Below are 14,791 nucleotides of genomic sequence, written 5' to 3' on the forward strand. Positions count from 1 at the left end.
TACTGAACTGAGTTAAACTTATCTGGTCATCCATGATAAATAGGGAGTTGTTAAAAGAGAAAAGAAAGGGGGAGAAAAAGAGAGAAAGAGAAGGCAGAAAGAATAACAGGTTAACACCGTTATTACTCCAAGAAAAAACATATTAACATGAAAGCCAAGGCAGTATTCTTTTGGAAGGCTTTCACAGGGAACCCTAAAGATTATACACAGGTTAATATAGATATATTGTCCTTAGAAATTATACAGTTCCAACTAGACTTCTAATACTTAACATGCAAAACAGAGTCATTTAGTATCGATAACACGTTCCCACTTCCTCCAGAAATAACCCTGTAACCTTGTTCCATCCCAGGCAAAACTCTTGCATAGGCCTAGTGCTTATTAAAAAATACTAATATTGAGCAAATTATGTATAAAGCTGCTTAAGATTATTTTCTATAAATAGAGCATTGCTAAGCACTGTTTCAGCTTCAAATGGTGGTTTTGGAGCAGGAATTGTGAGGTGAAATTCTATGTACAGACTGAACAGTTGCAGCACAGTCCCTTTGGCATTAAGAACTGTGAGCTCCTAAATGAGCACAGTTAGTTTACCTGTCTTATGCTCCTGAGGCATACAATTTCTTTGACTATTCATAAAATAACTGCTTCCTCCCTGGAAATGTTGATAGATACCAAATGTTTCATACTTTTTAGCGCAAATAATAATTTGTCCTTAAATTTGTCCTAAAAATGTTTCTCATAATTCCCATATTTAGAACCCATTGATCATCCCAGCCAAGGAGTGGAAATAATATCATGCAAATTAGATGACCAGACTCACATCACTGAGTAATGGAAAAACAAATAACTGGACAACATAAAAATAATTCCTAGGCTGCAGTTCAGTGAACAGCTTTAATGAATGTACTTACATACTGAGCAGTTCAGAAATCAAGAATAAGTCAGAGAAAGAAAAGAAGGTTGAACTTATTGGGTGCTATATTTGCGGTGAACATTTCCACCAGCTGTAGCGAGCATGTTTCCGTCATGAGGCTGACGCTGTCCCCTTTGCATTCTGCTCACCACCTTTCCTGATGCCCAGGAGCCTCTTCTTAATTCCTTCTCTGTTGCTGCAGCTCCTAAAACTGCTTTATGTCTTTTATGCTGTCGTATTTACTTGCACTAAAAGGTACTGCAAACTGATATACAGTTATGTATAGCATCACTTTTTACATGTCACCATATTAAAGAGCCTTGTAGCATTTCCATTTTAAACCCTCATTTCAGGTTTTTTAAATCCTGCCTGCTTATAATTACATCAGGCTGAAGACAACAGTGTAAATGTTAACCCCACAGACTGATTTACAGGGAATGGTAGGCGTCTATTTATTTTAAAATATGAGGCATCAGAGAAGGCAGTGATTTTGCGCAGTGTCTTTTTTAAATACTAGGCTTTAATTCACAAGAGAACACAAAAGCTCTGATTATTTACCTTGTAATGGAGATAAGTTGAGTGGAATTAATTGAACTACAGTATTAAGAAATAGAAGGAACTGGCTAAAATTTGTCAAGGGTTGTCTTTTTTATGTTGTCCTTTACATGAGAACACAAGGGATTGCTTGAAGAGATTCAAAGCTGACATATACAGCGAAGAAAAATATTTTTTTCTTTATAAAATATATGATCAGTGACTGCTCTGGGGGTTAATCAAGGCAAACCTTGTGGCTGAATTACAAATAGGAGCTATCGATGCCATGGTGTATTAGAAGCAGCTATTGCTTTACAGAGTATGGGTCATGGCTATTGGGTTGTACCCTGTTTGGATGACAGCAACAGTGGGGTATCGCAGGGGTCTGTCCTGGGACTCGTCCTGTTTAACATCTTTATCAACGACCTGGAGGAGGTAACAGAAGGCACTTCTGTGAGATTTGCAGATGACACCAAACTGGGGGGACCAGTTGATAGGCAGGAGGGCAGGCTGGAGAGACAGGCTAGCATGGATGCTGTTGATCATGGATGGAAACAAAGCTGTGCTGTCTCATATAAGCAGAGCATGTGATACAAAATGTACTGATCTTTCTCAGCCTCCTCCAGTTCTCTTGTTTACAGCGCAGCCTTACTTGTTAGTTGTTGTATTCTGTTTAATCTGTCTTTGCAAGTGGACTACTGGGCATTGACCAGTGCCAAGGGCCAGGAAACATCACTCCACAGAACTACCTTTATTACAGCTTTCAGTATGTTACTGTTCTTCCTGTCCCTCAGGCCTTGGTAAATCTCATAAAATCCTTTTCAGATTGAAATCCTATTCTTCCCAAGCCGTAACGTGTTTTACAGCATGTATTTCTCTATAGTTTTCTTTTAGTCTCTTGTTGACAGTCTTTAGGTATCAGTTCCTTGGCTGGTAAATGTCTTCCTTATTCTTAAATTTATCCACTTTGTTTTGTTCAGAGCAATGCGTGGGGATAATAAATTGGCTCACAAGTACCTGACACTGCGTCTTAATTCTTTCTACCATGCCAGTTTTTCATAATACTGAATCCTAGGGATGCCTGGAATAAGCCAGCAGCATTTTTCCCACTTACACATCTCCCAGAAGAGCTGCAAGCTGCCTGGATTTCTCTAGTAAACTCACTCAATGGATGTGCTTCCACAAAAGGTGTTCCAATAGTTTAATAGATTTATTCCAGAATATGATAATAAACAGTTGTTTCAAGTGTCAGTTTTAAGGCTTGCAAAATGTAACTATGTACATGCGTAAGATCAGAGCATAAATCAGCTCAGTAAAACAGCTTTGTAAATATTTATGAGCACAGGGCTCTTTGTTTCACACTTACTCCTTCTGTGTCCTCATCTTAAATTTTCACTTGCTTTCGTTTATGGCTGGTAGTCTGGTGCCGAGTACCTGACATTGCTAAATTGCCACCTGTTTTCTCTGGTATTGCGTATACCACAATCCTAAATCTTTATTGACTGGAGGTGAATGTATGACCTATAGAAAGAAACCTGTTTGTATGGAGGGGCAGATTCTGAATTCTGATGGATCTGTGTGAAGTTTAGCAGGCGCCACGTTGCTGAACTGAAGCATAGCCTGGGTTTGTTCATGTGAGCTGCCATCCTTGCGGTGGCTGCAGGCGAGGCAGGACCCAAGTTCCTGTTTGTGTTGGTCTTTTGGATGGGGCTGGTTATTCAGGAAGGAGAGGAAAAGGAGAGACATGAAAAAGGTGGTTGAAAAGTAAAGGTGTGGAACGAAAAGGCTGTGAAGGATGAAAAGAATCAGAGCTGTCAGGATACAGCAGACAGTCTCGTGGGGACTGCAAAGATGAGTTATCATCTCATGCAAAAGTCTTTGCCCCCTGGCAAAAGGGGGCCTGGCTCCTTCTCCTGTGGCTGTGCCCGTGGCCCCAGGCATCCTGGCATTTTGGTGGCCAGAGGAGAGGGAATGACCTTTTTACACCTTCCTTTGCAGCAGTCACAGGTGAGGGCAGAAGTACGTAACCATATAGGCATCATTTTTTTGCAATTTTTACAGTTATGCATGTGCTCACTATTCCCATTTGTGCCATGTTAGCACTGCAATTTCTATTACTCTTCACTAATTCACACCAAAATCTCTGACTTAGTTGCATTTTCTCCCTATTTAACTAGTAGCAGATAGCACCATGTTAATTGGTATAATAACCAGAAACAAAATCTAAAAATAAACCTACTGATAATTTTCCAGTGTTTGTTTAACCGGATCCTCGAAGTTCCTGAGTGGTCAGTTTGGACTAAGATAAGTGCTATCATTTTTCTTCTCTCTTGTCTGCTGGCTCTCCAGCCTTTTTGAACTGCAGCCCACAAGGGGTCTGAACAGGTGGTGCTTGTGGCAATTCAGGATGGATTATTCTCATTGAGGAGTTGGTTTCTGCTGCTTCCTGAGAGGCTTTGGCATATCAAGAGCTGTTGCTCCTGAGATCCTGCCAGGCATGCTTCCCTTGTGTTTCTGTATGTCTTCACTGAAACTGCATGGGATCAGCAGAAGAGGGGTTTTTGGGTGTGAAAACATTTTCCGTGATGTTTACACATCATTTGAGATTTGTAAGGGCAGCCAGATATACTGCCATTTAAACAACTACCTGTATTTCATCGTGTTTGCATTTTCATTAGTGAAAAATAGTGGAGAAAGATAACTCATTCATTTGCATGCAGACTTATCAGAAGATTACTATACATTGTACAAATTTACATTGTTTAACATCTTAGCATGCATTTAATCATACCCATGCAGATTTAAGTGCCTTTCTGACTGCAGTGATATCATTCATTAGTAATTCCCCTGAAGTCCGATGATCATAGGTTTGGTGTAAACAAAAAAAAATTCTTCAGAGAGTAGATTTTGGGAAGCTTATCGGCTCTTCTTCCTGCAGTTGTGACAGATTTTGTATTTTTTTAGACACTCCTCAAGAACACCACTGGTGTACTTGAGGAAATAAAATGCTGTTTGATCAAACAGGACGTTTGTCTTTGGTGAGTCGTGCTTAAGGCTTTTATTCTTTTATTTGTGTAGTTAGTCAAAAAAGATCTAAGATCTTTTGCAGGTGACTTAACTTCCAGGTGTGTCCGTTCACCTCATGTTTCCTGCTGGCCAGTTCCAGGCAAGTCACATCCATGGCTTACTGCAGCCCCCAGGTTGCTCTTCCGAGATGCCGTGCTCTCCATATCCAGGACACAGGGCTGGGGTGGGATCCAGGTGTTGTGAGCCAAGGGCCAGTGGGCTTTGGAAATGCAGGGCGGTCACCATCAAAGCATGGGCATTTCAAGAGCATCATGAAAGGAATTAATGCTGACATTGCTCTCCATCTACTTCCTAGAAAAAAAAGAGAGCATAGTTCTGTTTTCATTAACTCTAGTGAGATTGATGGAAAACCTCTGCTTCTGTGAAATTAATTGAGTGAGAACAGGAGTGTATCCTCACACTAGTGGATACCTTGTCCAGATGCACAAGCCAAGTCTGAGATGTTTCCTTGAATGTGCAGCACCTGTTCTTTCTGCAACAGGGAGCAGCAAGCAAACCCTCAGAAATGGTGGCCTCGATGTTACATACCTGCTTTCCCTGCAGTCCCTCTCCTTCATCCTGGAGGATTCAGGACTGGGTTCCCTACTAAAGCTTCCTCTTAAAATTATACCTCTCCAGAGACCCGGGATTGTGAATGACCTCTGTTTGCAACACTAAGTACAGTAAATGCTATTGTATTATCCAACAGTAGTGAATTAAATAATCCCACTCCCGTCACTTTCTAACAGGATAATGTTAAAGGCATTCCTCTGAGATGGAGAGTAATAATTTGCTAATTCCCCTCAGTATTTCATGCTTCTCAGTAGCGCAGCTAATTTTCTCTGAGTACCTTATTAACATTCACAATGACTTTGCAGTCCCACCCTAATAGCTCTCCACAGAAGCAGTGATCGTGAAGGTGAGAGCTGACAGTGACACATTTTCCTCCTTTTTCTCTGCAGACTGTATTATCCTGGTTTCCATCCGCTGAGGGCTGTCCAGCTGATGCGAGTGGGCAAACTGCAGTATAGTCAAGATATGTTTCCTCAAGCGCTGGAGACCTTGAAACAGGCCAGTATTATGAACTGTTTCTTCTCTGTCCCCCTCCCTCGCTTCTCCTGAACCTGCCATGTGTCCCCCCCTTCTGCTCTGACTGCACCTCATGCTTTTGGATACTCTTCACCTCTTTTTCTACCAGTGGGTTTCCCAGGCTGCAGCTGAGTGTGGTGATGGGTCACCGTTGCTCAGCGTTTCAGGCACTGACTTCCTCCAGTATCAGTCACTGCTAATTACAGTTCAATAGCTCAGAGGTGCCTGGATGAAAAATTACTATTAGATCCAAAGAGATAAAAATATCTCAGTGCCTCATACTCTCCTTCGTACTGTAGCAAAGTGAATCTGGGAGCACTGAAAGTATAAGAACAGGAGCACAGCTGCAGTTTCTACCCTCCTTATTCCCTATCAGGGATCTGTGATTTCAGATTGGAGAACTTTGCCTTTAATGCTTGTATTTTATTGTGAGCCACGCTCAAATCAACAGGCATCTTCTTGATCCCTCCTATTTCTGTATCATTCATCATCTTTCTCTTCTTTGATCTGGTTTTGCAGCTGGTGCTTTGCTAGTTATATTTCAGCTTTAAGCCATCCCTCTTGTACCTGAGCTGACTTTTATATTAATTTCCTCCTACCCCGGGCTTTTATTTGTCCTGCCGTTATATTGCTGCTAGTAATATCTAAATCTTATCATCTATCATCTTAAATATATTGAAGAATCCCCTTCCATGTGCAACATGTCCTCAGGACGTAGGCTCTCACTTCCCATCTCAAACCCTCAATCACTGCTGGGGTGTTTTTCTCCCCCTGGAAGATGTGCTGCCTCCAGTTCCCCTCAAAGAGGTCTTACGCTTATTCCCTTGTATTATTGATTGTCTTGTGGTCAGCTTGGCCTGAAGACAGTACATGCTCTGTGCAGTTCCCCCTCTCATCTCTCGGCCCACCTCCAGTGCCTGACACAGCATCCTCATTGCCTTTGCTGAGCGTTGCAGAAAGTCACCTGGCCCAGCTACTCTCCTGTTGCTGCTGGGCGGGAGCGGGCCCCAGGGCTGGCACCAGTGTTGGAAAGAAGCGCAGAAGTTGGCTGTATGTCCCCTTTGTTTAACGTCCATACTATATGAAGAGCTAGTCTTGTGGCAAAGAGTTAGGGCAGCTGCTTGGGATAGAAGGGGATGGGTGTCCGCACTGGGGGTGGGGGGAGAAGTGGTCTTTACTCCTGCCTGGATCCCCTATAAAGTCAGTATCAGTCATGACTCTCTAGATAACTTAGTATTTTGTACTTATTTTTTTCAACCCCCATATCTATTTAGTTTTAACATCTGATTAATTATGCAAGCTGAATAACTGATAGTTTCTGCATGTTGAAATAACAAATTAGTATTTAATGTGATGCCAGTCTTACTAAGTCTTGGTAACTTAAATCTTCACTTGATATATTTAACTTAAATTATGGCCAATTCTGATCATTAAAAAGCAGATGGAAGAGTAATCAATTCTATTTTCCCTGTATTATTCAGAAGTAAGGCATATATCTGTCACATGCCAGGTAATCTGCTCTGCCATTTCCCCTGTACTATTTATAATTTCCAAACATTCACACTTTCCTTTTTAGCAGGTGGAGTAAGACCCCAGTCAGAGGAGCTTCTATTTTCATTGATACTGCCTCAATATATTAACAGGCATTCTTCTAACTGCATTTCTAATATGACACTGCATTAAATTAAACTGGAGTGAATTCCCCTAGAGACATCTGAATGCTGCTCATCAGTGAAGGTGGAAGTTGTGATGGTGTTTTGTATGTTTTTAGTGAAGAAGTTGCCCATTGCAAGCCAGATTGCTACTGTATTATCCTTTGAATACTGAGCAATGCCTAACACGGAAACCTTTTTTCAAGCTGTGATCTCCTCTTTCCCTGAAAAGGGAGAATATGGTGCTGCTTACCATTCTGTGCCATACCTGAGTGCATGTCTAACTGTGGTCTCCAAGCTATTAGTAGTCCATAAGGACACAGTAAGTGCTTTACAGCTGAGATGCAGAACCATTTACAAACTAAGCCTGTTGTGGTTTTGCCTATTCCCTTTTCAGCCTCCCCCTTTTCACCCACATGTGTGAGACAGGGAGAGACTGAACTCCCACTCTCTGGGAGCACAGCTGAGAGGAGGAAAAGCTTCTTGTCATCCTGTTTCTCCATGCAACTTGTAAGCATAGGACGCAACACTGCTTTGGATGAGATCTGAAACTGATTCCCTTCGTTGCTGTCTACACTGGAACAAATTACAGCAAGATAGATTTCCCAGTTTGTTGTGAGTAAAGGATGTGATTCCTAATATAACTCAAATAATGTCCTAGAGTTATATGAGAACACAGTTTGGCCCTTTGTGATTAGATGTGTCAACAGAGCATGCCACATGCTCAGAGCAGAAACTCGATTACCTTCTCTGCTTCATTTCTCTTCTTAATACACTCTGACACTGAATAGCACCCTGTTGGAGCCCTCGTCAGACTAATTTCAGTGTGGCATTAAGGAGAAGGATGTGGAAGGTGCAGAGGAATTGAGATCTGAGTGAAATTCACCTCACTCATATAAATCCTGTTTAATCAGGCACAGCCTCAGAGCTGCTGGGGATTGACAGCCTCTCTGCAACAGATGCACAGTCTGTTAAGACCGGTAGATCTTCATACACAGCTCTGCAGCCCAGCCCTTACTGCTGCTCTCTGTGCCACCCAAAAATGAATCACTGTCATAACCACCTGACTCTTAGTGCCCTTTGGGTTTAGCTGTCTGCCCTGCACCCCCAAAGAAGGCTTAAATGATGTGGAGGGCTTTATGTCACCCATTAAAATGAAATCACCCCCTAAAAGTATATTAGGCCCTGCAGAATCTAATTTGCCAGGTTTTGGAAATAGAAGTGTTACAGAGAGGCAATACTGCACTTCTGGAATAAAACCTGAAGGTAGCCCTTGGTTTATTGTACAACCAACATATTATTTTTAAATTTATATACATATATATATAGATATATATGAAAGATGTAATGGTGGGAGGACAAATGGAATTATAGATAAGGAAAACCTTTGTCAGCAAAAGGCTGGAGCTGGACCCCCAGTCTAACAAACCTAATTTAAAGAGCCTGGAATGACTGTAAAAAGCAGCAATAACAAAAGTTGCAACAAGCTGTCTTGTGAAGAGAAAAGCTTCTTGACCGGGAAGCAGCACTCCTGCAGGAGCCCAGTTCGAATCTGCATCGCTGGAGCTCACGGCAGCCCCTAGCAAGTGTATAGATTTGTCCTGAGCGGCACTCATTAGCATAAATATTTGTTAGGTGTCATTTGTTACCTTCACACCTGTTTGGTTGCCCACAACCCGAGTGGAGCTGGAATCAGTTTGGGAGGACAGGCAGGGCAGAGGGGAAGGCTTGGATACAAGGAGATGACTTCATTTCTGAGTGTTGTCTCCTCAAAAAGAGCCGATGAGTGCTGCAGCACGTTGTCTTGGCTGCTGCTGCATCCTCTGGGCTGTGGTGGTGGTGGTAGTAGTGGCTGCCTGTACCCATGCACTTCTCTGAGGCCTGGAATGACTGTAAAAAGCAGCAATAACAAAAGTTGCAACAAGCTGTCTTGTGAAGAGAAAAGCTTCTTGACCGGGAAGCAGCACTCCTGCAGGAGCCCAGTTCGAATCTGCATCGCTGGAGCTCACGGCAGCCCCTAGCAAGTGTATAGATTTGTCCTGAGCGGCACTCATTAGCATAAATATTTGTTAGGTGTCATTTGTTACCTTCACACCTGTTTGGTTGCCCACAACCCGAGTGGAGCTGGAATCAGTTTGGGAGGACAGGCAGGGTGCAGAGGGGAAGGCTTGGATACAAGGAGATGACTTCATTTCTGAGTGTTGTCTCCTCAAAGCGAGCCGATGAGTGCTGCAGCACGTTGTCTTGGCTGCTGCTGCATCCTCTGGGCTGTGGTGGTGGTGGTAGTAGTGGCTGCCTGTACCCATGCACTTCTCTGAGCAGGGCAGCAGTGCCCAGCCGCTGAGCGATGGCAGGAGGATGCACACATGTATGACACTGACCAGCCAGTTTCCCCTGCAGACCCTGCACTTGGCTGGCACGGTCGCAGGAGCACCTTTGTCCTCCCATGAGCTGATGGGCATGGCTGTCTTGTCTCATGAAGGCCTGCAATAGGTACAATATCGTTTCCCTTCTTACTGTAATCCCTGGTGTTGGGGCAAAAAGCACAGGAATTGGGGTAAAATCCCTCCCAGGTTTCACAGCGACACTGAAGAAATCCCCTTTCTCTAGGGGTTTGCTTCAAACGCTGAATTGTTTACCAGCTGTGGTTGATAGTAACTGTGATAGTTTTTGGTTTTCCTATGCCTGCTTTAGCAAGTGTCCCCTTCAATCAAGAGAGATGGAAAAACACAGATACTCCCTCTGAAAAGCTAGCCTTCACTTCATGCCATTTTGGCGCATGGCCATTTGCTTTCTGCTTTCCCTGTGATGGAGCAGTGCCGTCCTGCATCTGCTCACAGTTCCCCGCAGCTGTGGTGATGGGCATCCTGTCCCATCCCCATGCAAATCAGGCACAAACGACTACGCTGAATTTCATTTGCATTCATGGAGCAACAGCCATACCACTAGTCTAATGGGGTTTATATTCTTCAGGGAGACAGTATGTGGTTGATGACACTGTGGCCGATGTTGCTCTTTTGTGATTACTATAGTTTTTCATAATTAAATTTGTTCTTTTAGCTGAGAGGAAGACCACACAGACCACAAGACTCTGCTCAGCCTCAACTCTGCTGGTTAGCTGTGCAATTTAGGAGAGCAAGGGAGTGTTCAGAGAGCCTGCATGTTCCTGCTTCTGCCCAGTAAAACAATTCCTTGCTTTGGAGGTGAAATTATCCCCAGTTTTGCACTGACCTTTGCAAAAACAGCTACATAACTTAATGCCAGTTTAATTTGGGGATTACAGAAGTCATTGCTATTCTAACTTCGATGCAGCTGGTTCTGATTCGTACTGCAGCATGTGAGACAGTACATTGCATGAGAATGATTTTCTCCCTGAGAAAACAAAAGGATGAAGACTGGGTGCATTTATCTGCCATACTGAGGAAAGAAAGGGAACAGAAAGGAAATGTTGGAGGTGAGAGAGAAGTCAGCAATGGTAGCATTATCTCAAGATTAGGTTTGATACTAAGGATTTTTGCCTTTTAACAGAGGCATATCCATATGGACATCTCTGGCTGTGCATCAGGCTGTCCAGGTCCATCACTACCAGCCTGACCTCTGTCCTGTAGGTGGGCTGAAGATCAAGGTCAGCTGCCCCAGGACTGTGACTCAGATGTATCCAAATGCACAGCTTTTAGCACAGGTCATTCACAATAAATCCAACAGCTTTCTTGGCCAGGGCATGCAAACACCATGCACCAAGTGTGTCTGGATCCACAGCCAATTCACCTGGCCACTTCGCTCTAGGGTGATCCTGTCCCTTCCTAGTTAGCCTGCGCGCAGCTATGTGTTGCTGTGCTGCAACATGCACGGGATCCCACTTGCAGCTATCCTGCTCTGCACCATCCAGGGATTCCTATACCATGCAAGTGTTCATCTTTCTCCATCCCACTGTCTCTGCCAGGGAAGGACTGGCTCTTATTCTTGCTTTTTACACTACTTTTTCAATTATTTATTTACCAAAAAGAGCTCTTGTACAGCTTAATACCTCACACTCCACTATGTTGAAATACTTCTGTGATCTATTAGAATCATAGAATAGTTTGGGTTGGACATGTCCCCAGTATGTTAAATTAGGAAAAGCAGAACACTAAGAACAATTGAGGTAGTCTTTTCAGGGAGTATAATTATGACTTACTTGCAAACATTTTGCAAAAACATGACCAGCTTTGTATTTCTGCTAAAATAGAAATATGCAAAAATTGAGGATTTCTGATTTTATTTCACATTTCTTAGGCATTTCTAATGGTGATAAAAGCGTTTCCATTGTTCTGTTTAACTGAATATTTTATGATTTAGTAGTAGGGCATTGTGGTAGCTCAGAACATATTTGACTCTTTTTAGAGCTCCTTGCACACTCTGATTTGTTTTGACTGCTATTTCAACTTGTTCTTTCAATCTTTTGCTGTCTCCTTCTTCTTTTAAGAATGAGCTAATTCGAAGCAAATATAAACTGTGCTAGAATTTCCATATGCTGCCAGTCTCTAGAATTTGGAAGTAGGCTTTCATTCATTCCACCAAATAATATATTTATTTTTATTTTTATCTTTCCAATTTAAATGAATCATAGAATCATAGAATCATAGAATCATTGAGGTTGGAAAGGACCTCTAAGATCATCGAGTCCAACCGTCAACCCAACACCACCATGCCCACTAAACCATGTCCCTAAGCGCCTCATCTACACGTCTTTTAAATACCTCGAGGGATGGGGACTCCACCACTTCCCTGGGCAGCCTGTTCCAATGTTTAACCACTCTTTCAGTAAAGAAATTTTTCCTTATATCCAATCTAAACCTCCCCTGGCGCAACTTGAGGCCATTTCCTCTCGTCCTATCACTTGTTACTTCGGAGAAAAGACCGACACCCACCTCGCTACAACCTCCTTTCAGGTAGTTGTAGAAGCTCCTTCCTCAACGTTTGTTTCCAAAAAGTTCCTTTTTCTGCAGTCCAAAGCTGATTTAGCTGAATTTTGTCAGCTGACTGGACTAGGAACCCATTGAAACACACACTGCATTTAGCTTTTGACAATTCCTCGGTTTGGGATGAGGAAAAATCTCTGATGTCTTTTCTGCTACCAGTACACTTCTAGCTCCCTTGTTCTTTTTTCAGAAGTGCTGAATCCATTTCCATCTGGTACTTCTTTCCTTGCAGGAGGAATTTAATAGAAGGAAGAAGCAGAAATGTCATATAAAAAATGATGATCTAAACATGAGCTGGGCAAAGAGCATTTCAGACATATCTGTGGCAGGGAATCAGCAACACTACAGACAATATCAGCAAGCGCAAATTGGCCTCGGAATAGAAGATGACCAACACACAGAGAAAAGAATCCCTGGGAAAAGCAGCAAAGACCCATTCCCCTGCATGCCTTTTTAGAGTGAAACTATTAATGTACTCGTTTGTTTGATGCTATGCATAGTTTCTCCTGATACAGTTAAGGCACTTTATTCCATTGGTTAAGCATTAATCCATTTCTATTTACAGGACTTTGAGGCTACTAACATCATGAATGTCACAGTCGCCTTTTAAATAATGTACCAAAACCTTGGGTGCTGTAGTTGACCAATCTTAAAATGGCCTTCATGCCTCTGTGCAAAAGTATCTTCCTTTACTATTCCAGACATCCATCTGTGCAACATATTCATGGGCTTTAACACCTAACAATAACGTGTCAGTGCCTCCTCCTTTGTCAGGGACAAATCATTATACACTTTGGGATACTTCACTCCTATTTCTATTATGCCATGCATTTAAGTCCCCAGCTGCCAACCACTTGAGAACCAGCACTTATATCCCTGCCCCACTGCAGTGACCAACCCCTTTGTATGGTCTGCGCAATGACTAACGTGTCCCTTTCTGTTCTCTCCTCAAGGCCTATAGTATTATGAAGGTGACCCATGGGACAGATCACAGCCTGATGCAAGCCTTGATGGAGATAAAGGAACAGTGTGAGGCCATCATGAGAACACAGTGAAGAAAACCTCCAGTCTGGAAAACAAAATATTCAAGGAGAAAGGAAATCAAATGCTTTTTATTGCATTGGGAAGCTGCTTGATAATTTTAGTGTCTTTTCATTAGGTCCTACTTGCTTTACAAAAATGTTTAGTATTCATTAGTTTTGCTGTATGATCTGAATTGAGTTGATGTCTGGAGGAGTATCTGCAATTTTCAGAGGATTTTTTTTTTTCCCCTACCAAACAATCTAATTGATGATACCTAATTATCAATTTACAACACCTAATTTAATTGATAATAAGTATTGGGAAATGCATACAGAGTCTTCACCGGTTACAAAGTGATATAATTCCATTTATATCAGCAGTCAATTTTTTATACCAGTTTATGCCAGCAACTAAGAATCTCGTGTCAGACACATTATAAGTAGAGAGAATATATTTTTTCCCTTTGCCTTGCCCTTAGGTCTGGTTTCCAAAAGCCTGATCTTGTGCTCTTTGACATCAAATAAGTTTCCCAATGTTCTAAATGAGATTTTCCCCCCTCCCAATATATCTGCAGGGCTCTGTCCCTCTTCTTCTTGCATTTCATATGTTATAATATTGAATATTAAAATAGATTGAATAAAAAATTTAATCAAAAGTGTATCTATGTGGAAATTGCTTACTCTGTTTTCTCCCCATTTTGACTGCTTCAGGAGCTTCTTCACTTCATACCAGTTTTAAAAAGAGAGAGGTTTGGACCTATGAGCTCACAGGTGTGGTTTCTAGACCTTTCTGAGCCTGTGGGGTTTGGATTTCACTTCCCCAAATAGCGAAGCTCTGAGACCTACAGATGACCGTTGAATTAGGAGGTCATCCCTGGAGGAGAGAAGGATGTCTTGGAAAGCACAGGCGTCCCATTTCCCCACGCTCATCAGCGAGAGAATTGTTCTTGCCAGAGCTGCTGACTTCCATTTTTAACACAGAAACAAATGTTAACAAAAGCCAAATATTTATGAGGAACATTGAAACCTAAATAATTTTAGGCCTTTGAAAGTATCACTTCAGGTGTGTCACTCCTCTCTAACAATTTATTGCTGCTACTCCAGCCATGACTGTTATTTCATTAATCCATCGTTGTAAAGTCAGGCTTTTTTCACACCAGCAACTTGACACCATTAATTATTATGAGATGAGAACACATTTAAAAAGAAAATGAACACTCTGGGCGTAATTTACAGCCACAGCACATGAATGCCAACGCTGAGGAAGGTATCTCCTTTCAAGGCGTTTGAATTTGTTCCAGTATATGGAGCGTTCACTTGCCCAGCAGTAATATGCAAGCAATAACCTATGAAATGCAGTGCATTTCTGGAGTACGTAGCATGGCTTGATGCCAGAGGCCAAGTCATATCAGCCACCCAAGAAGTGCAATAATCCTCGCAGAAATTCACTGCTTGGTTGGGTCTTCTTATTATTATGAAAAGGAAATTATCTGGGGGAAAAGGTCAGACCTTTGCATTTATTGGGATTTCTGACAAAGTAGTGGCATCACTGAT

The 14,791-nt window shown here is 42.2% G+C and overlaps 1 protein-coding gene across 1 annotated transcript in view; it reads left to right on the forward strand.

The window, feature by feature from the left end:
- Positions 1 to 13,881, forward strand: part of SMYD3 (SET and MYND domain containing 3) — a 407,161-nt gene extending 393,280 nt beyond the window's left edge. The window contains exons 11-12 of the mRNA XM_009276285.1: positions 5,476 to 5,584; positions 13,169 to 13,881. Coding sequence (XP_009274560.1) covers positions 5,476 to 5,584; positions 13,169 to 13,270 — 211 coding nt within the window. The 3' untranslated portion in view covers positions 13,271 to 13,881. The remainder of the gene's footprint in view (positions 1 to 5,475; positions 5,585 to 13,168) is intronic.
- The last annotated feature ends 910 nt before the right edge of the window (positions 13,882 to 14,791 follow it).

Source organism: Aptenodytes forsteri, unplaced genomic scaffold (assembly GCF_000699145.1).
Source record: "Aptenodytes forsteri isolate BGI_AS27 unplaced genomic scaffold, ASM69914v1 Scaffold10, whole genome shotgun sequence".
Classification (NCBI taxonomy): domain Eukaryota; kingdom Metazoa; phylum Chordata; class Aves; order Sphenisciformes; family Spheniscidae; genus Aptenodytes; species Aptenodytes forsteri.